Genomic DNA, 27,711 nt, shown 5'->3' with positions numbered 1-27,711 from the left:
CACCAAGCTCTCCCCACATGGCTCTGCTTCATTGGCAAAGCACAACTAATGCAAGAGTCTAAGGCAACCCTAAGAAAGAAAAACATTCCAGAAAAAAATGGGCAAAGCCAAAAAAGGCAACACACTTAAGAAATGCAAATAGCCATTAAGCATAGGAAAGAATGCTCAAACACACTGAGGGCATGTGTTTAAAAAAGGAGTTATTTTCCATCTACCCCACTGATAACAAAGACTGACAAAAACCCAACTGCTGGCTGAAAGCATGGTAAAATTGACATACCCTTTCTGAAGGGCAATCTGGCAATACATATCAAACTTTAAAACTTATATCCTTTTGCTGAGCAATTCCATTTCCAGAAATTCACTCTAAGGACACAAAAGAGACAAATATATAATGCAGAGGTTCCTAAACCTGGCTGCATATAATAAGCACCTGAACAAACTCACTCATCACTATTAATTAGGTCACGTTCTTACTGCCAACGAACTGGTAAATGGAATTGTTAGCCTTCAGAAATTATTAAATAAGTGAATAACAATGAAAGTTTGAGAATAAAAGGAAAGCAAGATAGTAGTTAAATGGAACAACAGGATCGTATAAAGTTTTTTCTCAAAGGCAGAGGAAATCAAGTTTAATAAAGGAAATAAAAACAGTAAGTGAAAAAAGGAGATATTGAAAATGATGAAGAGAGAATAATATAGAGTACTGGTTACTTACAGAGGTGATTTATTAGGAGACCTTTTATAATAGCAAATACCCAGGCCCCATTCTCCAGAGTGGAATTTAAGGATGGGAAGGTAAAACCTGCCCAGGTGATTCCACTATACACCTCTGATTGAGAACCACTGTTCTCCTACAGCAAAGGTTCAGGCTTGAGTGTTCATTATAGTCACCTGAGGAGCTATGGACAATTACCGACAACTGAGCCCTGGGCTAGTTGAATCAATCGCTAGAACGGAGCCTGGACATCAATATTTTTTAAAACTTTCCAGTAATTCTCATATGTGTTGCCACAGTTGTGAAGCAAAGTCCTACACCAGTAGTTTTCACAGTGTGGTTCCCACACCAGCACAATTGGGGTCACTGGGGAACTTGTTAGAAATGAAAAGTCTGGGGTCCCACTCAAAATCTCCTGAATCAGATACTCTGAGTAAAGCTCAGCAATCTTTAACAAGCCCTCCAGGTGATTTTGATGTACACTAAAGTTTGAGAATCACTGTCCTAGAATTATTGTTACATAAAAATCATCTAGAATGCTTGTCAAAAATATATTACCTGGTCAGCTGATTTTCAACAAGGGTGCCAAGAAAATTCAATGAGGAAAAGAGTAGTGTTTTCAACAAATGGTGCTGGGACAACTGGATAGCCACATGCAAAGAATGAAGCTGGATTCCTACTTCACATCACATACAAAAATTAACTCAAATTGACTGCAGACCTAAATTTAAGAACTAATGCTATAAAACTCTTAGAAGATAAGATAGGTGTAAATGTTCATGACATTAGAATAAGCACTGGTTTCTTAGTTATGACACCAAAAGAATAAGCAACAAAAGAAAAAAGACTGCACTTACATTTAAGACTTCCATATTTAAGACTTTCATGCTTCAAAGGACACTATCAAGAAAGTGAAAAGAGAGCTCATACAATTGGAGAAAATATTTGCAAATCAAATGTCTGCTAAAGGTGTGGTATCAGAATACATACAGAACACGTACAACTCAACAACAGAAAGACAAATAACCCAACGAAAAATATGAGCAAAGGATTTGAACAGACATTTCTCCAAAGAAGATATACAAACGACCAATAACATGATGAGATGTCAACATCATTAGCTATCAAGAAAATGCAAATCAGGCTTCTCTAGTGGCGCAGTGGTTGAGAATCTGCCTGCCAATGCAGGGGACGCGGGTTTGAGCCCTGGTCTGGGAAGATCCCACATGCCGCGGAGCAACTAGGCCAGTGAGCCACAATTACTGAGCCTGCGCGTCTGGAGCCTGTGCTCCGCAACAAGAGAGGCCGCGATAGTGAGAGGCCCGCACACCGCAATGAAGAGTGGCCCCCACTTGTCGCAACTAGAGAAAGCCCTCGAACAGAAACGAAGACCCAACACAGCCATAAATAAATAAATAAATAAATATTAAAAAAAAAAAAGAAAATGCAAATCAAAACCACAATGAGACACCACTTCACACACACTAGGATGGCTAGAATAAAAAAGAGAACAACAATGTTGATGAGGATGTGCATTAGCTCACCCAGAGAAAGAGAACAGAATTTCTTCTAATTGGAAAGAGGACAGGACCAAGCCTTAAGAAACTCCATATTTACCTGCCACACAGAAGAGAACCAGCCTATAATGGAGATCAAGAAAAAGCCACTAGAGAAGAAGAAAATCAGTGGGTCACAAAAGGAAAAGGAAGCGAGCATGTGAAAGAGGTGGACATGGTCAGTGCTGCTCAATGCAGGTAATGCAAAGTTAAGTAAAATGAATGAAAACGTTTCTTGGATTTAGTAATAGGGAGATCTTGGCGTTTCCAGATAATGATGGTGGCAAAATCACTAAGAAATTAAAATTAGGCTACCTTTCTGCACGTTATAATATGTAACACGTCACTCCAACATAAAAGGCTTAAAATAAATGAGTACCTTGATTATTCGCAATTAGTCTCAAATCTTCTTGAACGATGAGTCTGGAAAATAAAAAGTGATTAGAAAAAGCAAGCTCGCAACAACTACACAAAACCACAGTAAGGGCTCTTTAAAACTACCTAAAAGGGATTAAACTCCATAAAAGGCTACTTTATACAGCAGGGTTAATGATGTTCCATACTACTCCCAATTTCTGTCTGATTAGGACAGATGTGTTAACATGCCACATTTGCTATGACTGAGATCCAGCGTCTGGCCGTAGTTAATAAATACTATCCAGCACTACAACACGTCTGCGTGATTCAAGTAATACCGATAACTACAAAACAGAAATATGGCAATGAAGTAAGTATCCACATCACCTGACACACGAAAGACACGTGTCGTCCCGAGATTCAGAAACAGGTTTTATCAGTAAACAAGAAGGAAAAGTGAAAAATCAAGACACCTAATCTTCAGACCAACTTCAGTTTAAATTTCTGAGATACAGCTCTGTGAAAGCTAGGTAACTGTGAAAGCCTTGTCCCATCCCACAAACTCACTAACGCAGAAAGTGGGAAAACGAATGAAGTTAGATTTGTCAATAAGCAACGAGGTCCCTTAAATACTCCTTACAGCCCTGCAGCACCTAAGGCCAAAGACCCGTCCTCACTTCTGGCAGCGCTACCTGCCTCCCAATTCCCCCAGCCCAGCTGGTAAGTTCCCTTTTAACTGCGAAACAAACCAGCAAACCTCCCGAGAAAGACTAAAACTGGGGAAACAAGGCTCCGCCGTAAAAGGAACTCTGACCAAACCCTGCCCCTCACTGATCCACCCGCCACCCTTATCCAGCAGTCGGGAAATAACAAGCCAGCAGCCAAAAGTAAGAGAACCTACACGCCACTCTCCGGAAACTGCAGCGACTTTAGATGGAGCTCGCCATGACACATACGTCCCGCCACGTTTATTTACGCATGCTCGCAGACGGTGGCCCGGAGAGATCAAATTACATCATCGCTGGAAGTGCGCGTTCAGGTTCAACTTGGTTTAGTAATGATTTCATTTAACGATTCTCTTGGTTGCCAGAACGAAGATAAGACCTTCAAGACCTCGAGTTCTTAGAATCGTTTAATAGCTAACTTCTCCTGAGCTCTTACTACGTGTCGGGTACTGTGTTCAGAGCTTTCCATAAACATTATCTCCCCACTTATTTATTATTATACTTATTTTACAAAAGAGGAAACTGGGAGTTTAATTACGTGCCCAAAGTGATTCTGGTAGCAGTGACAGTCCTCTGTGCTAAACCCAACTCTGCCGGACTCCCAGAGAATCTGCTCTTTTCATTACATTTTACCAGCTTCCTCGACCTTTTGTGAAAATAGGTCGTATTAAAGAAAATGGAGAAGGGTAAAAAAAGAACAGTTGGATTGAACTTAATATAGATAATTTAACACCAAGCAAGGTTTTTGGTGTTTTTTGTTTGTTTGTTTGTTTGTTTTAATGCTTAGAAGACAGTCTAGGAGCAGCAGTTTAGCAGAGAAAGAGAATTTTCATGGAGTATATACAGATTCTGACCTGGTTGCCTTACATGAGTTATCTCACCTTATTATTCTTTACCCCAGACACTGACCTTGTTTACCAGAAAAGCATTTCCACTTTAGAAAGTGAAGACAATAGCCATGAACAGGAAGTCGAAATTATGCGTGACGGGGTTTCACAGCGATTTGGGGCAATTGACTTATTTTGTAAATGACTTTCCTAGTGTATTTCCCTCTAGCTAAAATGGCACCCTTTGCTCATCCAAAAAAAAAAATCTGAACTGAGACCTAAGGTCCACAGCAGTCTTCACCCAGCTGAATTAGAATTGTGTGTTTATGTTGCCCCATCTCTTTCACTAGACCAAAAGTAGGCCCTGGGTCACCTTCTTCTTGGTGGTAATCCCACTGCCTAGCTCATAATCTTGCACTTAATAGCCTCTCAATAAACATGTTGAATCAATGAATGAGTGCACCCCTTCTCCCCAAGATCTGGTTAAGTTCAAACAAATTTCATGGAGTGCATACCATATGATATGCACTTGCTGGATGCTGGAGCTAGAAAGGAAGAAAGACAACTCCCTACCACCCTTTCAGGCTACTGCAAGGATATAGCTTCAGTAGAGAATAGCAATCCCTATGGAAGAGGAACGCAAGGGGCCTGTGGAGCACAACAGAGAGATCAGGACTTCCCCCAGGGGTGAAGTGAGGGAAATGGACAAAGGTATTCCAGACTGGGGAGACAGTGAGGGCCAATGCATGGGGGCCTGAAACTATAAACTATTGTACATTATAAAAGCAAAAAAGAGTAAAGTTGGATGACAGCAGAGAAGGCTGGAAAGGAAAGTGCAGGGATCAGATTAAGGTGAACCTTGTTTGCTAAAATAAAGACATTAGACCTAATCCTGGATGTATTGGGTAGCATGAAAATGTCTGAGCAGAATATTCTCTCAGGAGGATGGGTTTGAGGACAACATTTCAGACATGAAGAAATAGTGAAAAGCATAAATCAAGTTGTTGGCTGTGAGCAATGGGAAAATGAAAAGGGAGGACAGAAGAGACTGAGGAGGTAAAAATCAGCAAGACTTAGAGATTGATAGTTGTAGAAGAAGAGGATACAAGGAAGTTTCCAAGTTTGGGGATAAAGCAACTGACGCCAGTACTTCTTTGGCGAAATCTGTCTCTTTAGGCACTTTTAATCTGAATCATTTGAAAAGCCAGTGACACTACCTCTAGGAATTTAACTTATGGAAATGCTCACAGTTACACAAAATGACATATGTGCCAGATTATTCTTTGAAAGATTGCTTGCAATAGCAAAAGACTGAAAACTCTCTCTGGCTTCTCAATAGGATATTGGTTAAACATCTTTATGGTGTCTACAGCTCCTGAAAAAGAAAAAGGTTGCATTTAATGCACTATCTATTCTTAAGTGGAAAAAGAAATTTGCAACATAGTGCATAGAGTGTATGACTATAGTTACAACTACAGTTTTATACACGTATAAAATCTGTGGCAGAATATATAAATAATTGGTAACGGAGTCATGTCTCTGGGAAAAGGAACTGAGTGGCTAAAGGAAGATTTGCTTTTCCCTGTATATCATTTTGTACCTTTTATTTTTGGACCATGCAGATGTATTATTTATTCAAAAAATAAATGGATGCATTTTATAAATAAAATGACATTTGATAATTTATAATTTACTGGTTTATCTGTTACACTGTAGTATTTTCTTTCATATGAATATTTAAATTTTAAATCTTTTTATTATGTTAAGATATACATAACGTAAAATTTACCATTTTAACCGTTTTTAAGTGTACAGTTCTGTAGCATTGAGTACATTCACATTTTTGTGCAGCCATCCATCTCCAGAACATTTTCATCTCCCCAAACTTAAACTCTCAACCTGTTAAACAATAAGTCCCTAATCCCCCTTTTCCCCAACCCCTGATGACCACCATTCTACTTTCTGTCTGTATGAATCTGACTACTATAGGTTCCTCATATAAGTGGAATCATACAGTATTTGTCCTTTTGTTACTGGCTTATTTCACTTAGTAAAATGTCTTTGAGGTTCATCCGTGTTGTAGCATATCAAATATCCTTTCTTTTTAAGGCTAAATGATATTCCATGGTATGTATATACCACATTTTGTCTACAAATTTTAAATATTTATGCTTTGTTTCTCAAATTAGATTGTAAACTTCATAAGAATAGACGCTCCATATTGTTATTGTTTTTTCAGCCAACAATATAATATTAAATGCTTTATAAATGTTGGTGGTAGACAAACCAATTCGTGTACACAAAGACATGCTAAAAATGCAAGTGAATCTATAAAATAATAGTAAAACCTAACATTTTTTGAGAACTTATGTGTGTGTGCCAGTAACCATCCTAAGCCCTCTATGTGAATTACCAAATGTTTTCATCACAATGACTCTATAAGTAATCCTATAAATTAGGAGAACTATTATTATCCTCATTATCCCCTTTTTACAGAGGAGAAAACTGAAGCTTAAGCAGTCTGACTTCAGGGACTTTTTTTTTTTTTTACTCTATATAAATACTTCAGAAGAAAGAGACTGTATACTTTCATTAAAAATGCAAAATTTCAAATAAAGAAAAACATTGGAGAGAAAAAAAGAAAAAAATGATAAGGGAAATGTGCAATAAAATCTATAAACCTTCAGAGTAATTAACTCAGTCTTTTAATATTCTTTACAGTGAAAATCAAAGAGAAAATGTGGGCAATAATGAAGTTAGAGAATTCTTACTATCTCAGCCACTAACCAAGAAAGAATAAAATAAAGTTATAAAAATTTAGGAGCACAGGGACTTCCCTGGTGGCGCAGTGGTTAAGAATCCGCCTGCCAGTGCAGGGGACACAGGTTCGAGCCCAGGTCCAGGAAGATCCCACATGCCACAGAGCAACTAAACCTGTGCTCCACAACTACTGAAGCCCGTGTGCCCTAGAGCCTGTGCTCTGCAACAAGAGAAGCCACCACAATAAGAAGCCTGCGCACCGCAACAAAGAACAGCCCCTGCTCGCCGCAACTAGAGAAAGCCTGCATGCAGCAACGAAGACCCAAAGCAAAAATAAAAAACAAAAAATTAATTAATTAATTTAAAAAAATTTAGGAGCACATATCTTATTTTTGTTTTTTTTGTTTGTTTTTTGTTTTTAGGAGCACATATTTTAGATTTAGCTTATGATTTGAGTAATTAGCTAGTGTACTTATAAATTTGTTCCAATCAGTATCTTTTTATGGTAAATAAATCATGCATTTAATTCACTCTTGAAAAATGATAGTAAGTGTATATGAAATTTTCTGTGTAGAATATTACGTAAGTTTAGTAGAATGAAATTTAAAATGGATTAATCTATTATATATGAGATAAGGAAAGTATGTGTTCTCAATTTTTAAAGTTCAGCAGGTCAACATGTATTATGCAAATATATTATTATTTATGTTAGCTTCCCACTGCATGTGGTGGAAAGCTAACTGGAATTTCTTAATTACAAAAGGATGAGGGGGCACATGAAAATTAATGCTAGACCCAGGGATTTTGATTGGATCTGATAAATTGTCAGAGTAAATTCCCCAGCTGGACACCATACAACTAAAGCAGTTTTTAAGCAAGGCTTTTTAGGTGTTTGTTTTCATAAAGGATTAAAAATAAGGAAATAAGTTAGGAGATTATCACAGTGGTCTAAATATGAAACCAAGAAAAAGATGGTGATCGTAGAAATAGAGAAAAAAGAAAGGATACAAGAAAGGCCAAAAGAAAATTTGCCCCAAACAGGTGAATGCTTCAATGTAGAGGATAAAAGGGAAGGACACTGATGGTCTTAAATAAACTGAGAAAAGATTATATAAAACACAATGTGAAATAAATTAACCTGCTGTTGTCTTTGGGCTAATGCTGAATTTTCTCCATGTAATCTAACCACTAGAGGTCAGAGTGCTATACTTCTAATGTCAACTATTCTATCAATTTACACAAATTGGTTTGGCTCATTTCTGTAATTAATTGTATCTTTTCCTTCTCCCACTCTCACTATGGGTGGTTTGGGGGCTGTTTTTGTGGCCCAGGCCAAAGCCACGAGATCACCACATTCCCTTGCCTCAGGGCAGGTAACCCATGCCAGGTCAGAGTGAATTCTGGGCTCTCAGTCAAGTGGGAGAATCTGTGGTTGGAGCTTCCAGGACGACCACGTGGAGAACACCTGCCTGAGACCCAGGCTATTTCAGAGGAAAGTAGAGCTGAGCGATGTAGGAAGAAATCAGTAAGTTCTGAGGACAGCTGTAAGCCCCCTACATCCACATGCCTGGAGCTAGATTTACTTCTGAGCTCTTCAGTTCTGTGAACAAGTAAATCCCCCCTTTTGATCCCTGAAGCTAATTTGAGTGGATTTCTTTCACTTGCAACCAAGAGTCCTGGCTCATCCTATTTTTACATATTCTCTTAGCTTTTAAACAATTTATAACAGTTGTCTAACTCCCTGATTGGGAAAGAGACATATGATGTTTTCTCTGTCCTTCAGTAATATATGGCTCAAATAACAAACTTACTGAGTTATATAATAATATATATCATATTTATAAATAAAAATTATATATTGTGCTCAGAGGTGATAAAATGGCCAAAAATTTGCTGCAGATTAAGGAGAACCAAGAGTGAGGATTGCAAGTTTTAAAGATGGACTTGCAATTTTTAAGCCTACATTGGTAGGCTCATTGAGAAAAAGACCTTTAGGCAAAAGCTTTAAAAAGATGAGGAAGTTAGCAAAGGAATGCGTGGGGAAAGAGCATTCAAGTAAAAGGGACCAGCCAGTGGAAAGCCTCTAAGGGAAGAGCACACCTGCCATGTTCAAGAGATAGCAGGGTCCATCAACAGATGAATGGATAAAGATGTGATATATATATATGATGGAATACAACTCAGCCATAAAAAAGAATGAAATTTTGCCATTTGCAACAACATGGATGGACCTGGAGAGTATTATGCTTAATGAAATAAGTCAGACAGAGAAAGACAAATACTCTATATGATATCACTTATACGTGGACTCTAAAAAATAAAACAAACTAGTGAATGTAACAAAAAAGAAACAGGCTCAGGTATTAGAGAACAAACTAGTGGTTACCAGTGGGGAGAGGGAAGTGGGGGAGGGGTAAGACAAGAGCAGGGGATTAAGAGGAACAAACTACTCTGTATAAAATAAATAAGCTATGAGGATATATCGTACAACACAGGGAATATAGCCCATATTTTATAACTATAAGTGGAGTATAACCTTTAAAAATTGTGAATCAAAATTCTTGTATGTTGTACACCTGAAACTTACATAGTATTGTAAATCAACTATACTGAAAGAAAAATAAATAAATAAATAATTTTTTAAAAAAGAGAGAGAGACAGCAGGAAGATCAGAGTGGTTGGAATGGAGTAAGTAATAGGAAAAGATGTCAGAGAGTGAACAAAACCAGATCATGTGTGGCCTCATGGGCCATAGTCAAACTTTGGCTTTTACTCTGAAAGAAATGGGAGGCTTCAGAAGGTTTTGAGAGGAGGGGTGGATCAAGGAGGTCAGTTAGAAAGCTGTTGCAATAATCCAGGCAGGTACTGACGGCATCCTGGACTAGGGAGGCAAGAGGAGGAGGTGATAAGAAGTGGTTAGATTCTGGACATATTTGAGAACACAACCCATAGAATTTCCTGTAGACTGGATTTAGGGTATGAGAGAAAAAAAGAGAAATAGAGGATGCTGACTTCCAAGTTTAGGGCCTGGACTATAAGAGGAATGAAATTGCTATCAATGGAGATGGAATAGATTGCAGAAGGGGGAAATCAGGTTTCAGTATATTCTTAATTTGTTTACCTTTTACTATTTTTTTCTTTTGAAATAACTTTAGATTTTTTTTTAAGTTGCAATATTATTACAATTAATTCATGTATAACCTTCACCCAGCTTCCCCAGATGATAACATTTTACATAACCAAAGAATAATTATCAACACCAGGAAATTAACATTGATACGATACTATTAACATTTGATATGATACCCAATCTAGGACAGTTCTTCATTCTTCCTTTGTCTTTCCCGACTTTGACACTGTTGAAGAATACAGATCAGTTATTTTGTAAAATGTCCCTCAATTTGAGTTGGTCTGATGTTTGCTGATGACTAAATTCAGATTATGAATTTTTGGCAATACTACTACAGAAGTGATGCTGTGCCCCTCGCAGCCCATCATATCAGGGAGGTACATGATGTTTATAGGTCTCATCTACCAGTGATGTACTTTGAACATGGCCTCTGCAATGTAAAGTTACTATTTTTCCCATTAGCATTAGTAAGTGTCTTGTGGGAAGATACTTTTAGAGTATATAAGTATCCTGTTTCCCAGAGTGTATTTGCCCACCATTTTAGCATCCTTTAATGATTCTGGTAGACAAGAATTATTACTGTGCTATTTGACAAATGGTAATTTTCCATTTCCATTACTCCTTCTACTTTTATTATTAAATGAGCTTGGCCAAACCATTGGCCTTCAGGTTAGTGTCTGTGTTCTTTTGACATGTCTGCATTTTTTTTTTTTTTTTTTGGCTGCGCCGTGCGGCTTGTGGGATTTTAGTTCCCCAACCAGGGATTGAACCTGGGCCCTTGGCAGTGAGAGTGCAGAGTCCTAACCACTGGACTGCCAGGGAATTCTTGCATTTTTTTTTGCACTTCCTTATTTTCTGGCTCCACAAGATGCCCTAGGCTCACCTTGCACTTTCTCTGCCCTATCCCTGGAATCAGCCAGTTCTCCAAGGAGTAGTGGTTCCTTTTAGTGGGAAATGGTATTTAGAAACTGGACATGAGCTCATTGCTGTTGGGTGGCATTACTTCAGGAGCTCAGTTTTAAACCTATTAAACTTGAGGTATCTATGAGACATCCAATTGGACTGTTAACTTGGCAGTTATAATTATGATTCTGAAGTTTAGGTGAGAAATTAAGGCTGAAGATATAAATTTGGGAGTTACTGGCATATAGATGACATATAAAGCCAAAATACTGAATGAGATTAGAATCGATATAAAAAGTGGAGATGATCAAAGACTGAGACCTGGGGCACTCCAATACTAAGATGAGGGAGAAGAAGAATCAGCAAAGGAAACTGAGAAGGAGCAACTAGTGAGGTAGGAAGAAAACTAAGAATGTTGTATCCCAGAAGCCAAATGATAAAAGTATATCATGGGGCTTCCCTGGTGGCGCAGTGGTTGGGAGTCTGCCTGCCAATGCAGGGGACACGGGTTCGAGCCCTGGTCTGGGAAGATCCCACATGCCGCGGAGCAACTAGGCCCGTGAGCCACAATTACTGAGCCTGCGCGTCTGGAGCCTGTGCTCCGCAACAAGAGAGGCCGCGATAGTGAGAGGCCCGCACACCGCGATGAAGAGGGGCCCCCACTTGCCACAACTAGAGAAAGCCCTCGCACAGAAATGAAGACCCAGCACAGCCATAAATAAATAAATGAATAAATAAAGTACTTTAAAAAAAAAAAAAAATGAAGGTTTAAAAAAAAAAAAAGTATATCATGGAGGAAGGAATGATCAACTGTCAAATTATGCTGATAGGTCAAGTAAGATGAAGACTGAGAATAAATCACTGAATTGAGCAACCTGGAAGGGTAGTTTTGGTGGAGCGGAGTGAGTAAAAGTTGAATGAAGTGGATTCAAGGGGGAGGAAGGGAAGAGAATTGGAGATAGGACTTACAGACAACTTTGAAGATTTACTGCAAAGAGGAGCGAAAATACAGGACTGTAGCAGTGGAGAAAATGGGTTCAAAAGGAAGGAAAAATTTTTTTAACATAGGAAAAACAAGAGCATGATGACATGCTAAATGAAAACAATCCCTTGGAGATGGAGAAATTGACGGTACTGTACAGAGAGGGGGAAACTGCTGAAGTCATATTCCTGAGAAAGGACAGTGACAATTTTCTAAGCATTATATCATAGTTAACTGAGATATAAATATTCGGAGAATAAATAAAGGCTGTTCACCTCGTTTAAAAAAATCAAATACATTTGGCTGATGTTATTTTAAAAAACACATTTAAAGAAATGTGACTTTTTAAAAACTAGAGCTTTCTAATAAGACATTAGCAGTGACCAAGAGTCAACTAAAATATTATACTGGAGATATATTTCACTGGCAAGCATCAGAATGTTGTCACTGCCAGGAAAATGTGGAAACAGAAAATCGTTTTTCTCTTTTTCTTTTTTTTCCTTTTTAACCATAGGATACTCATGGCTTTTGTTTTTAAAAATGCATTCATTAAATGCTCTCTATTAGTCATATCTCTCACTGGCTTCTTTCCAAATACTTTCTTACAAGTGATAAATCTGTAGGGGAAGTTCAGAGATTTGCAATTCCACGGAGAGAAAATGTCTTTGAGAGTGAGCAGTGGGAATAATAAAAGCCACGGAGGGCTTTACTAGGCAGAAACTCTCTGCCAGAGAACAGAACAACTCTTGCAGTAGCTGACTTCATGAGAATATACTCCCTGAAGCTACAGAAAAACCAGGTTTAAACTGCAACAGCTAGGAGGGGAGGAAGAAGATGGAGTGTCCAGTTTTGGGTTATTTGGTTTATTTGGTTTTTCTAAATTTCTCAAAGACCCCCCTGGGGTTGTTGTCCGTTCACTTGGAGAGTAATAGCAGAGATCAAAAGGAAAAGCAAGCCAGGAAAAAAACAAAGGACACAAGACTTTTTGTCTTCTTTGTTGTATTCTTATATTTACCTTCTTTAATTTCTCAGTAAATGATTTGTAAGGAGGCAGAAAAAAATGTTTAGAAAAAAAGGCACTCACTGAATAATTACAGCATTTATTTTCAAAGCATATATTTAATTATGTTATATGTAAACATGGGCAGAATTCATATCCTAAATGAGTTTGCTCAGAGCAAAACTGTATTCCCTGAAGTTGACTTGTTTTGACAAAATTGTGATGTATTATTAGACAAATGATACATATAAGTTTATTTAGTTGATTGCTGATTATCTTGGCTAATGGAGGGAAACAATGGTGTGGTTAATCCAAAATAATCTAAAGTCATTTATATTTGACTTTGAAAAAAATTTTGATATTTGGCAATGAATGGGGATATTTTTAACACTCTAAGATTTTTTTTTAATAGATTTATTTATTTATTTATGGCTGCTTTGGGTCTTCATTGCTGCGTGCGGGCTTTCTCTAGTTGCAGCGAGTGGGGGCTACTCTTCGTTGCGGTGCGGTGCATGGGCTTCTCATTGCGGTGGCTTCTCTTGTTGCGGAGCACAGGCACTAGGTGCGCAGGCTTCAGTAGTTGTGGCTCACAGGCTCAGTAGTTGCGACTCGGGGGCTCTAGAGCACAGGCTCAGTAGTTGTGGTGCACGGGCTTAGTTGCTCCATGGCATGTGGGATCTTCCCGGACCAGGGCTCGAACCAGTGTCCCCTGCAACTGGCAGGCGGATTCTTAACCACTGCACCACCAGGGAAGCCCGGTAAGATTTTTTTAAAACTTCAAATAAAGCAACAAAAACATACTGAGTAAAAACTTACTCAGATCATAGCCTAGCCCTGCATATATTAAACTTTCAATAAATAGATGCACCAGGAAGTTTCTCAGCTTCCTTATCTATCATTTAGCAACTACATCAGATAGTCATTGTTGTTCTCTATACAGAAGAACCTACTCTAATTCTATGTGGTTCAGGTGGCCATGGACTACTTCAGCTTCTACTAATGGGAAAGTGACTAAGACCAGTTCATTCAGAACCTAGTATTCCTCTGACCACAATATGTACTGGATTTTACGAGTACATATAACTTGGGCGAGCTCCATCACCATATCCTAATCCTGGCCATAAATTCATGGATGAGCACATGGTAACAACTATCCCATGGTAACAACAGTCCCCAGCTGCCATTTTTATAAAACATGACCATGCCTTTCTGTCCCTAATTGATCAGTCTAGAGTTGACCTCTGACCAAAATTGGTCCAATCAGAGGTCTTTCCCTGTGAATCCAAAATTGAGACTAAGAGAGTCCAATATCAGTTTTGACATCTAACAGAAGAGTTGTTTATAAGGGAGCTTCCATGTAACTGTGGAGAAGAGAAAGCTGTTCCAAAGAGAGAGAATGAGAGAAGAAAGAACTGTTGAGCAGAGAGAAACAGAGATGAAAATAAAGAGAGAAGTCCTGGAGTGGGTACAAATGTTAATTTGTTAATTATGTTAATTCATGTTAATTTCCTTCCTTGAAGCTAGCTCCAGTTGGTTTCTCATTGTCAATCAAGAATCTTTACTGATTCGGCAGCCCCTGAAAGTACTTGAATGAATGTCTTGACAGAGAAGGCAGATGAATGTATTGACCCAGGGTTGGGAATCTGTAGGACAGATAGAATAGAAGGACAGGAAGAGAAGGAAATTGAAGGTACCAGTGAGAACGAAGTTGAAGTGGCTGAAAATGAGGGTCAAATTGGATTGAGAAGAATGAGAATCCAAAATGGGATAAATCCAACTGGAAGAAGGAAAAGAGCTGAGAGACTACAAGGCATGGTTACATGAGTTTATTGCTTTGTGGGAGCCTGGAATCAAGGGGAAGGATGTGGTCTGAGAGTGAGATGTCAAAGGTAGAGGAGCCCCAAACTGTAACAAGGTCTAGGATGTGGCCAGGAGAGTGGGCTGTTGAAAGGAAGTAAGAGTTGGAGTAGAGATTAAGGAACTCTGACACTAAGAAATAGAATGTATAATTTACCTGGAAAAGTGGCAGAAATTAGGTAGAGAATGTGAACCAAGTGTCAAAGCCCTGGTGTATATGCATTTGTTAGAAACACAGGCAATTGACAAAATCAAAATTATACTGGAGATTTTAATTCTCCATTGTCAATATGAGAGATTGAGTGGATGAAGTATTGTATGAAAGGTCCTGACATCTTCAAATACAGAATTAATTGATGTTTGTAATAAATTAAATGAGGTGCAGGAATTCTATTTATAGTGCATACATAATGTTTTCCAGGCCATCAGTTGTGATAAGAACAGAAATTAATAACAAAAATATAAAACCAAAAAACCCTAATTACATGAAAAAATTTAATTCTCCTAAACAATAAACTTACCAAGGAGAAAAGTAAGAACGCAATAAAAATCTACTTAAAAAAATAATAAAGTACTTCTCAAAAACTGTGAAATGCAGGTAAACTCTTCTTAGAAGAAAATATATGCTGGGAATTCCCTGGCAGTCCAGTGGTTAGGACTCCACGCTTCCACTGCAGGGAGAGGGGGTCGAGGGGGGGGCGGGTCCAGGTTTAATCCCTGGTTGGAGAACTAAGATCCCACAAGCTGTGCGGTGTGGCCAAACAAAAAAGTTAAAAAAAAAAGAAAATATATGCTTTAAAATTATTTTATTACTAATAGTTAAATAAACATTAAATTTAAGATCTTAGAAAATTTTTTAGCACTGGGTGAAAAAATATTAAAAGTATAGTAAAGTAAATTAGATATTTAAAACACATGACAGGGGCTTCCCTGGTGGTGCAGTGGTTGAGAATCCACCTGCCAATGCAGGTGGCAAGGGTTCAAGCCCTGGTCCAGGAAGTTCCCACATGCCGCGGGCGGAGCAACGAAGCCCATGCGCCACAACTACTGAGTCTGCGCTCTAGAGCCATAACTACGGAAGCCCGCGTGCCTAGAGCCCATGCTCCGCAACAAGAAAAGCCACCGCGATAAGAAGCCCATGAACTGCGATGAAGAGTAGACCCCGCTCGCCGCAACTACAGAAAGCATGCATGCAGCAAGGAAGACCCAACGCAGCCAAAAATAAATAAATAAAATAAATAAATTTTTAAAAATCATATTAAAAAAAACAAAAACACATGACAAGTAAAATCAACAGCTGATTTTTAAAAAAGAGACTACTATAACAAATGACAGATATAACACAATAAAGAGAAAAAACAATAATAGAAACAAGAACACAGACATGGCAAGCAAATAAAAAGGAATATAAAATTATAAAGGAAAGAAATTAGTACTATAAAAGAATTTTTGTAGAAATCAGGAAATGTGTATAAAATTCATTTTTTTAAATACCAGAAAAACCTGAAAACAACCCAGTGTCTTTCAAGTAGTAAACAGTTGAACTTTGGTACATACATTTAATGGAATATTATTCAGCAAGAAAAATGAACTCCTCAACATACACACAAATATGCTGCATGAAAAAAGACATAAATGGCTACATACTACATGATTCTATTTGTATGACATTCTGGAAAAGGTTAAGCTATAAAAACAGAAAACAGATCATCAACCGACAGGAACTGGGGGTAAAGGAAGGGCTGACTATAAATGGGCATGAGGGAACATTTTAAGGTGTTAAAAATGTTCAATATCTTAATAGTGGTGGTTGTTATACGATTCTGTGCATTTGTCAAAATTCTTAGAATTGTATACACTAAAAATGGTGAATTTTATTGTACGCATATTATACCTCAGTAAACCTGGATTTAAAATTTTTTAATGGACAAAATATTAAAGAATAATGCTAAAAAGAACAGGTGAAAAGTGCTCTTATAAAAGAATATTCCATAGACTAAAATTAAAATGATATGTTAATAGTATGAAAACAGAAATCGAGATCAAAAGAAAAAAATTAAAGAAACCAGACATAGACTTAAATGTAGGTGGTAGTTTACAACTATCTCTTCCTTTTCCTCTTTTCCTTCCCTTCCCTTGTCTTCCTCCCTTGCCCTGCCCTTCTTGAACAATTTGGTGAAAAAGCCATTAGACTATGAGAAGGTAAAGTGGTAGAGCCACTCTGGAAAAGAGTTTGGTGGTTTCTTAAAAAACTAAACATGCTCTTATCAAATGACCCAACGATTGCATTCCTGGGCATTTATTCCAGAGAAATGAAGACCTATGTTAACACAAAAACATGTCCACAATTGTTCACAGCAGCTTTATTTGTAATACCCCACAGTGGAAATACCTAACATGTCCTTCAATAGGTAAATGGTTAAAGAAACAATGGTACATCCATACTGTGGATACTACCCAGCAGGGGTGACCCAGCTTAGGATGTCAGAGTCGGAGTTGGGTGAAGAGTATATCCGTATAGGACAGCACCAGTACCAGCCTGGCACAAAGTATCAGAGCCCTGGCAGAGTAAGAATAGTGTCTGCCAAGGCTGGGGGTGGGGTGTCAGATTCCAAGTGGGGTGAGGAGGGTGTCTGTGACAGGGGAAGAGGCATGGTGGCCACAGTGGGAGATTGGTGACATGTAAGAGCATCAAGCAAATGATATATTGAGGACAGTGGGAGCCAAGTTTCTCACTAACAAGAGAATTAAAAATAGGAAAACAGAGAAAATAAGAAAGAACCCTGTGGTACTGGATTTGAATTAGAGATGTCAGTGTGAACTCGTTTTTAATATATAGCAGTAGATATAGAAGAAAATAGAAATGGAACAGCATGTGTATATACATGTGTATATACATAATACATGTGTGGGCGTGATGTGTGTGTGTATACACACTAACTAGATTTTCTTAAGTAAAACAGGATGTTTAAATCTTAGGATGGTTCATGCTTCAGGCAAAAATGGATTTAGAGCCTCAAATAATTTCACCCAGGACCAATTTCTCCCTCCACGTCTTGACTCTGTCATTCATCTTGACCTCATTTTCATTTTCAGACTCTATCATTAGTTTCCAGGCCAATTTCCAGATTCAAATCCAGAAGAAAAGAAAAATTACTTTTCACTCAAGAATCTCAAAAAAAAAAAAGTCTCATTGCATATCATTGGCTCTGACTGGGTCTTGTGCCTCTCCTTAGAATCCCTCTGGCAAGGGCAATGCAGTGCATTGTTTGAGCCACACCCACCCCTGGAGGCGAGGGTGGAATAAGTTCTCTCTAAAGCACCTGGACTGGTGTGGGACAGCGTGGTCCCACAGAGGAAAACTGGAATGATGAATGGGTGCCGGGTAGAAAAACAGATTTTCACTACCCAGTTCACTCCTTTCAGCAGCTCAACATTCCCACACACCCTTCTTTCCATACATATACCTTAAAACGTGCCCACACTTCTATACAGGAATATCATACGCAATCAAAACACAGCCTCTCCATCCTTAAAATAAGACAACTCAAAGTCCTGTCTAGTTGCTCCATTGAAATACATGTCTAAGATCTCTGGGTGACTCCATATAATCTAGCAAAGCCCAACTAAAATGATAAAAATAACACAAGCACACACACACACACACACACACACACACATACACACACACACCCCAACATACCCAATATATAATAGTATTAACGGTAATGAGAGAACCAAACTGCCAGGACAGTCAAATCAACTGGTTATCACTCTGTGGCAGCTATGGAAGAGCAACCAGCACGTCTGCTCTCAAGAAAGTACATGCTGCTCAGCTGGGAAGAGTGCAATTAGCTGCCAGCTTCATCAGCAGCACCTTCAGGATCCACCCCAGCTTCTCAGCTGAGGCGAGGCTCTTCCTTAGCAACCCCCCCAGGCGATAATTAAGCATGACAGGCTTATTCATATGTAACCATTTCAGTCCAGTGCAGACTACTCTAACTGCGGTTTTTGCTACAGAGCTGTCCGAGGCACCGACCCAGATTTTGTATGATCGGTGTTGTCAACTGAAGGCTTTCACTACCCAACTTGCTCCCCCTTCATCTTTTATGGACATTACTCTAGTCTGATAAACTAGAACCAACACAACACCCTATACCCAGGACCAAAGTACCTGGAGAAGAGAATCAGAAATAAAAGTGAAGTCATGATCTGTCAGTCATCTTCTGTCTTGGTTACCAAGCTTCCATCAACCTTTCTTTGGAAAAGGGAATAGTAGGAAAAAAAACATACAGTGGTCTCCAGTCCATATACATTATACACTACTGGACAGGAACAGCAAGGTCTCCAATCCTGGCAATGGAGTGAGTTTCTTAATAGGCCAAAATGGTCCCTTTTCCTCCATGGCCACATTTGAGGTGGACGTTGGGGAGGATTTCCCTTCCTGAGGTCACATCTCTTTAGCAACTAATAGTGTGGCAAGAGATTTAGATGTGAAATTGTCACTAGTCTTTGTTTGCCAGACTTGGAGTTTAATTAGCTTTTGCTTCCATGCAATTCTCTGGGCTAATAAAAAGCCAGACAGCTAGCTGAGTCTAGAACTGGATCTATGGACTTCTGTTTCTTAGCAGCAGATTCCAGTGCTCTGTTGTTCTTCTACAACCCTTAACTTAGGGGTCTTCCTCTCCAAATCTGTCTTGAAGAGTTCAAAACGATGTTCTGGGGTAGGTAGGTGAGGCTATTCTGCTCCAGGCCTACATTCCAGCCACTTTTTTGTAAATGGTAATTGCCCACTTTCTCAGGCAGAAGAAGTACATTAAGGGAGGTGGTTGGATAGAATCTGTGGGGTCAGGAGTGTTTTAAAAACATTGATGCTGGCTCTTAGATTTCAGATGAACCATTTTCAACCTAAGCCCTCCTTTTTGGAGCATAAGAACATAGGCCACAAGAAATAGCCAATACACTCTAAAATTCTGACATTGTTCTACTTTGTTCTCTAATGTTCCATCCTTTGTCAATAAACAGTCTGAGTCCCAAGATAAAATACATGGCAGTCATTCGACCAGCTGTTTCCTACTTCATATGAAAGGTTAAGAGTTACCAACTTTCCAGCCCAGGAGAGAGGATCCTTCACTCTTCCTGAAACTACCCTTAACCTAGATGTTTCTACAGTTTAGTGTCCTTTACACCCCAATTCTGGTATAAATTTCTTCATCATTTAGAACTTCTTTTTAATTGCAAATAATAGAAAGCATAATCCAGATTGGCTTAAATAAAGAAAGATAAGTTATTGGCTTATGTGAGTGAAGTCTTGATTACGATATCGCTTCAGTCAAGGCTGGATTGGGAGGAAGGTTAAACAAAATGTCATCAGGAAAAGCCATTTCAATTTCTTGTCTCAAAAAAGTTGGGCTTATTCTCTGGCTCCATGGGGGTAACAAGATGGCTGCCTGTAGAAACATCTTCCCATATTCAATTCAAATAAAAAAAAAAAAAATTTAAAGGTGTGCCTTTCAACAATCCCAGCAAAAGTCTCATTTCTTCTTATTAGCTTGATTAGGTTACATAACTGTCCCTGAACAAATTCACAGTAGCCAGGAGAATGTAATATTCTAATTAGCCAGACTAAGTCGCATGAATTCTATTTTTTAAATAACAGCCTTACTGAGATAATATTCACATGCCATAAAGTTCATCCCACATGAACTCTCTGGAAGTAGGACATGGAATGAAGGCCACCTGCAGCATCTGGACTGAAGGCTGGGGAGGCAAGAATAAAATGAGCACTCTAATAAGAAGGGTAAATGGATGCTCTCCATCAAAAGCTGAGTTCAGGGGGGATGAACTGATTTTCTAAGGCTCTCACCTGATATGTTGACACTTTGTCCAGTTAATAATTATCCTCTGGGTTGCCCCCAAGATGCAACACTCTGTGAGACTTGCCCTGAAACAACTCAATCATTGCTTTTCTACAAATGTTGAAAAGGTCTTAGTCCTGGTTTATATTCACAGCTCCATCTGGCTCTGTGTTTTGCACAAAACTGACACAAAGAAAAGTTTTCTGAATTTCCTTATTTAAAACACTTTATTTGTTTGAGTTGTAGTGTTAATTCTGTAATTCTCCAGCAACATCCTGGGAAGGCTGTGTGACTGATTGAGAAACAACTCTCTCAGTGCTTCCCAGCTAGGGCCTGACAACACAGCATGGTTCACAGGTACACAAAATGTAAGGCAGAGATCAAGAGCCCAGACAAGGAACCAGACAGCCCTAACTTCAAATCCTGGTTATTCCACTTCCTAACTCAGTGAATTTGGGAAAGTCACCTAAGCTCCCTGAACTTCATTTTCCTAATTGGAAAATTGAGATAAAAATATCCCAAATGACAGCCATGGGGATTGTAAATGAGATGACCTACGTATAAGGAGAGAGAGGAGATAACATTCCCTTGAATTTCTCTTATGATCTAGTACATGAGTTTGGAAGAAATACTTTGATGACTAAGATCCCAAGAGTCAAGCTCTGCCAACAAAATATACTGCCTTCTAGGGAGGGTGAATCCTACTGACTGAAGGCCCTTTGTCTTGCTGAATGTTGAATAGGGTTTGGATACACAATGTTTGATGGTTAGGAGCTGAGAGATGGGGTAAATCTGTGAGGAAGAAGAAAAGAATAGGAGCTGGCTCCTATTGGCTCCCAAGGGCTGATTGTTGGCATTTCTTCCTAACTGCGTGTTCAGTGACATCATGTTCATAGTGTAAAATCAACCATGGTGGGAATATTTACACCACAGCAGTTGGCAACTCTACCAATAAGTCCTTCCCACCCCCGAAAGAGCTGGCTGGTAAAAACACAACATTGGATAAAATATATCAGTTGCTTTGGAACAGAGATATCTAAGAGAAATTTATTTGCAGATTGTTTTCTTCTCATGCTTCCCTTGACATCTTCAATAAAGTCCCTTTTAGTCACTCTTTTTTTTATGAATTCTTGAAGGAGATGAGGACAAGGGTACAACTGCTCTCTAAGTACTGACAAATGGTAGCAATAATTGTCTTTATCATCCTTTATAATAACAAGAAAAATAGTGCCTTTTCTTCCCCATGTGGGTGCTAGTGGAGCTGCCTTCCTCACGCAGAGTAGATTTCTTTTCACCTGCTTCATGGCAGAATGTGGTTCAGGGCCGCCAGTTATGAGAGGCCATTTCTCCGTCTGAATCCCACATGAGCAGGAAAGTTCTCTCTGTGGTAGTGACGTGTAAACTGAAGCCTAGAATAAGAAGAAGCCAGAGGAGAGGGAGAGTGTGAGGAAGCAAGGGAAAAAATTCTAGGCAGAGAGAACTGCAAATTCAAAGGCTTCAAGGTGGGGAAAAGGGCCAGTGAAACTGGAATGCATGAATGGGAAGAGAGTGGCCTGAGAGGAGGTGGGCAGAGATCAGCTATGCTAGCCCTTCTATACCGTTAGCCACCAAGAGAGGTTCGTTGGCCTCAAGGAACCTGTCAGCGATTACAGTGTCAAATTTCCTGATGTTCAACATTGACTAAAGCTTGGTTGACAGATTCAGTATTAATAAAGGATTGCCTTAAGGGTATGGAGTACATGCTTGTCTCTAAAAATCTATCTGTTGGTTAAGTCAGATGAGCTGAGACCTAGATTGCACAGCTGAAAGGTACTATGACATAATGCCACAAGGCCAGGTTAAGAACATATGGCAGCCAGTGTCCAAGATGACCCCCATGAGGCTCAACTTTATATATTTCCCTCTCACATTGAATCCGGCTGATCTGTATAACCACTAGGATATTAAGGAAATGACTGTGTGTGATTTCTAAGGCTTGGACGTAAAAAACAATGTAGCTTCCGTCTTTTTCCTTCTTGGATCATTCACCCTGGGGAGGTCAGTGGCCATGTGATAAGGACACTCAAGCAAACCTATGAAGAGGTTCACATGGGAAGGACTGAGGCCTCCTGCCAAAAGCCAGCACCAACATACTGACCATGAGTGAGCTAACTTGAAGTGAATCCTCTGGTCTCAGTCCAGCCTTCAGATGACTGCTGCCCTGGCTGACATCTTTACTGCAGCCTCATGAAACCCCTGAAGCCAGATCCACCTAACAAAGTTGCTCCCCACTTCCTGACCCACAGAAACTGTATGAGATAATAAATATTTATTGTTGTTTTGAGCCAATAGGTTTTGGTATTTGGTTATGTGGCAATAGATTAAAGCAGACATTAAAAGAAACAACCCTAATAAACTAGTTGCTACAATAACAGTAACACTGTTTATTAAGGGTATTGTCTGTGAGTTTTGGCAAGTTGCCTAACCTTCCTACCCCTCAGTTTCCTCATCTGTCAAAGGGGACTAATTAATAGTGTCCATCTTTCAGACTGTCTGTAGCATTAACTCTAATAATAGATGTAGATATTTTAAAGAATAAAATGGAATCATAGAGACATAGTAGAAACTCATTAAATGTCATCCATCTTTATTATTATTTGCTGTTATTGTTATAACTATTATTTTTTTTATTTTAATTTTAACCAAATCTGTTTCTCCTCCTGTTTTTTCCCAATCAGTTAGTAACATAATGATCCAGACAGTCAAAATACCAGGAAACTGGATATTATCCTTGACTGATTTTATTCTTACTCTTTACATCCAATCAGTCATTATGTTCTAATGATTATATATATTAAGTACTTTCAGACGATTTTCTTTTATTTTTACTCCCACTGCCTTAGTTCAGGCCTCCATCAACTCCCATCTGGACTATTAACTAGTTTCCTGCCTCTAATCTTATTCCCCTCGAACCTGTTTTTCACACGGCAGCCCGTGACCTGTCTACAACACAAATATGAGAAGCCCATCCCTGGTGAAACTGCCACTGGCCCCCTGACAGCTACATAGAGTCCAGTCTCCTTAGCAGGACCAGCACGGCCCGTCAGGATCTGGCTGTCGCCTGTCTCTCCTCTAATGAACACAGTGTAACCTAGTGTTAGTTCCCTTATTTGTTGCCTTTGGTGCTTGTCTTTCAAAGTGTTGATTTTCCTCAGATGTTTGGTGGTTCTTGCTTTGTTTTACTTTTTTCTTTCCTGTTAATATTTGCTGTGTGGACCTAGGTTAAACATCTTATTTCCACACCCAAATAAGACTCTCTGGTTACCTATCAGTGGGTTCAAGTTTTGATCACAGAAAACTATTTTTGATGATGGCAGGTGAGGGCTGGGTCATGTGGCAAAAGGAGCATTCACACTCTGACACTTGGGCATAAAAGACTCTGCACAAAAATAAATTATTAAAGAAAACACAGGTGCCTTTCCCACTCAGGCAAGGCATTCAGTCCTGGCCCAGGAACATCTGCAACCCTAAACATCTGCTGTCATGCTAACACTGTTCAAGCCCCAGAGAAACACCTTTCCTCATGTCCGTGACCTTGAAACAAAAAAGGGCAATCCTGTCCAAATGTCCTGAATGTTTGTGAGTTGTGCCCTATCGATTTCGGAAATGGGTATTGTTTCAGCAGGGAGAATTTGAGAGGCAGAAACACTGAAGAAAGAGAAGATACAAATTAGTAATTGTGACAAATCCTTCCTCTCAAGATGAATGCAGTAGATTCCTCTCAAGATGAATGCAGTAGATTCTTGCAAGAGGGCTCAGCATCCATTTTCTTGCTTGCCTTTGTGAATCTGAATGTTCTCTTAAATTAGCTCAACATTTGAAACAATTGTACACGACAGGTGAATTAAATTTCCCAACATTAAATAATTCATATTACTCTTAAATTTGCATATACACGCATGTTTAGACATAATAGGCATGTCGCATGATGCTGATTCTTTCTATTGGCAACCAGATGGACCATGAAAACTAAATATGTGACTAGCTTTGAGTGTATTTTATTTTAAAACTAATAACATTAAATAAATTTTTTAAAAATTATATTTAAATTTCAGCTTTAAAAATAATTTGATTTTAAAATTCAATATTCATTAACTTTAATTTGTAGTTTGTCATTTAATTTTAATAATTTAAAACACTTTAGAAAAAATAACATTTGGGCTTCCCTGGTGGCACAGTGGTTAAGAATCTGCCTGCCAATGTAGGGGACACGGGTTCGAGCCCTGGTCTGGGAAGATCCCACATGCCGTGGGGCAACTAAGCCCGTGCGCCACAACTAGTGAGCCTGTGCTCTAGAACCCATTAGGCACAACTACTGAGCCCACGTGTCACAACTACTGCAGCCCATGCGCCTAGAGCCCGTGTTGCGCAACAAGAGAAGCCACCGCAATGAGAAGCCCGCCTACAGCAACGAAGAGCAGGCCCCTCTCACCACGACTAGAAGAAAGCCCGCGTGCAGCAATGAGGACCCAACACAGCCAAAAATAAATTTTAAAAATAATAAAAAAAGAAGAAAAAAAAGAAAAAATAACATTTGAAACCTATATAAAAATTAATTTTCATATTTACTTTAATTTACATTTTGATTAAAATAATTGCAATTTTGTACATTTCAAATATAATCATATTTTATTTTTAACGCCTCAGATAATAACTGTCAATAGAACACAAATTATGTGAAAATATTGATTATAATCTGAAATGGTCAAGAAAAAGAAATGTTATAGGATAAATACATAATCATTTATGAATTACAGATTGTTTTTACACATTTAAGCATGATTGGTCCATCAACTGAGTATCCAGACAGATGCAATACTATTAAAGTCAGACACCTTTGATATTTTGCAAAACCATGGCTTTGCATACTTTAAAAAGTTTTGTTATGAAGGAGTATTTGTCGTTTAGAAAGATAATACATACATAATATATATGCATGTTTGTATGTATTTTTTTATATACAAAGAGAGAGAGAGATTGAGGGTGACTTGTGGTTTTGGAGACACCTTCCTCTTACCTGGTGCCTTCTATCTTTTGAAATACAATTCTCTCTTTAGAGAGCCGTGCTCATGACCTTAATTTGGAATCTTTCACCCTCTATAGTCTTGGCCAAAGTCTAGAGTTACCTCTGGCGCCTTCTTGCTTTGCTCTCTGGCCCAAATAGCCATGATAATTCTAACTCTAACCCTAACCCTTCCTTGCCATGCTTCGAGAAAAACATTCTCAGGCCTTTATTCTGGGAACAAACTTTGCTAGCACATGGGGAGGGGAGGGAGATCCAACAGATCCTGCTGTCCCAAGTCAGATCTTTCAGTAATTGTCATTATGATGTGTCCAGGCTCTTTTCTTTTTTTCTATTTATGGACAACAAACTTGGGGTTTCCCTAGGAAAATCCATTCTCACCCTTGAAATGTCACTGAAGCGACTTTCTCCTCTTTGTGTTTTGGCTACAGCTTCTCCATTTTGTTGCTTTGCTAATGTGATGCTATAAATGTTCTGTTTTCCAGGAATTCCTGAACTCTTTTATCTGCTGCCTACAGCCCTTCTACATTTCTAGTGTCATTATGAATTACTGTTTTTAAAATATCTTTCCTGACATTCCAATAGGCGTATGCACGGGATGGAAAATCATCGTGTTTAGCTTATCATCTGAATCCCTAAACACTTCCTGACATTTTAAATCTCATTGCCTGTACTAGTGAGCTTTGGTGATGCCAAAATGCTTGCGTTCCCTTCTCGTACACTGCTGTGTCACGCTTCTGTGCCTTTAGTCCTCTTGTTTTTCTTTCTCACTCAAGTACTCTTCCTGCCTTTCTTCCCCTGGCGGACTCCTACATATCCTTCCAAACTCAACCCAAGCATTCTTTCTCCAGAAAAGAACTAACCAGGTAGATAAATAAATAAATAAAATAAGATTTCTGAGACACCCTTGTTTGGGTTAAGCGCCCCCCTTCTCTAACATCTGTCTACGGTCTATCTCTGAGGTTGCCGGATAAAATATTTGGGAAACACTTACACTAAAATGTGTTCATTGTTTATCTGAAATTCAAATTTCACCGGGCATTCCTGCTTTTGTTTTTGTTTTCTAAATCTGGTAACACAAAGTATCTCCTCACTTACTATACCACGTAGACTTTATCTGCTTACGTGTGTACCTCTCCCCTGGGTACTGGAGGTTCCATGCAGGAAGGGACTTTTTTTTTGGTGGGGAGTTGTGCAGTGGTGGGATGAGAACCATACCTTTTTTTTTTTTCTTTTTTTTAAATCTCTATATCCCTAGTGGCTGACAAACTGTCTGACATGCTAGGTTATTATATTAGTTAAGATCTTCTGGTTGCAAGTAATACAAACAAACTGAAGCCCAATTAAGCAATGAAGAATTTATTATAAGGAGAATTTCAGGGCCAGAGTGCTGCTGGCTTCAGGAAGCATGTGGAACTCACTGCTCTCTCTTTGTCTCTTATCTCCATTTCTCTTAACCCTTGGAGTTCCTTTTTCTTTAATTGCCATGGCTTCCTCTGCTACTCAATTCATGTAGAAGATGGCTACACAACACTTCTGAGTGGTTACATCTCTTCCATTCAAGAAATAGACATGAATTCCTCTTAGCCCCAATTCCAATTCCTGGAGAAGAGACTGCATTCAGCCAGCTGAGTCTAGGAAATGAGGGGTCACGTACTAATAATCAGAGGACCCACCTGTGACCCTATGGTTTGATATTGGAGGAAGCACAGACACGATTTCTACTACACAGATGCTACATTAGTCTAGTTCTCCAGAAAACAGAACCCATAGGATGTGTATATGTATATATATACACAGACCACTCTTTTATAAAAGTCATCATATGATCTGATTCCCACATCCCTTCCATTCCGGCCTTCCTGTTTACAGTTTCAAAAGAAACTCAGCACTTATCATCAATCTCTTACCACTCACAGCATAATGAAAGCCAAGTGCTCAACACTGCAATGTGCTGTCAAAACACCTCCAGGCAT

General features: G+C 38.9%; 1 protein-coding gene across 2 annotated transcripts in view; it reads right to left on the bottom strand.

Annotated features, from left to right (window-relative positions):
* CDKAL1 (CDK5 regulatory subunit associated protein 1 like 1) overlaps positions 1-3,587 on the bottom strand; it is a 648,187-nt gene extending 644,600 nt beyond the window's left edge. Inside the window, exons 1-2 of one of the 2 annotated variants that reach the window (XM_059940691.1) lie at positions 3,533-3,587; positions 2,654-2,697 (exon numbers count right to left, since the gene is read on the bottom strand). In XM_059940691.1, the coding sequence (XP_059796674.1) occupies positions 2,654-2,697; positions 3,533-3,585 (97 nt within the window). In that variant the 5' untranslated portion in view covers positions 3,586-3,587. Of the gene's footprint in view, positions 1-2,653; positions 2,698-3,532 lie in introns of those variants that run through there. The other variant, XM_059940692.1, reaches the window with a different exon arrangement.
* Positions 3,588-27,711: the final 24,124 nt, after the last annotated feature.

The sequence above is a fragment of the Balaenoptera ricei genome, chromosome 11 (assembly GCF_028023285.1).
Source record: "Balaenoptera ricei isolate mBalRic1 chromosome 11, mBalRic1.hap2, whole genome shotgun sequence".
Taxonomy (NCBI): domain Eukaryota; kingdom Metazoa; phylum Chordata; class Mammalia; order Artiodactyla; family Balaenopteridae; genus Balaenoptera; species Balaenoptera ricei.
Note: the sequence above shows the minus strand (reverse complement) of the source record. Positions and strands in the feature narration are given on the sequence as shown.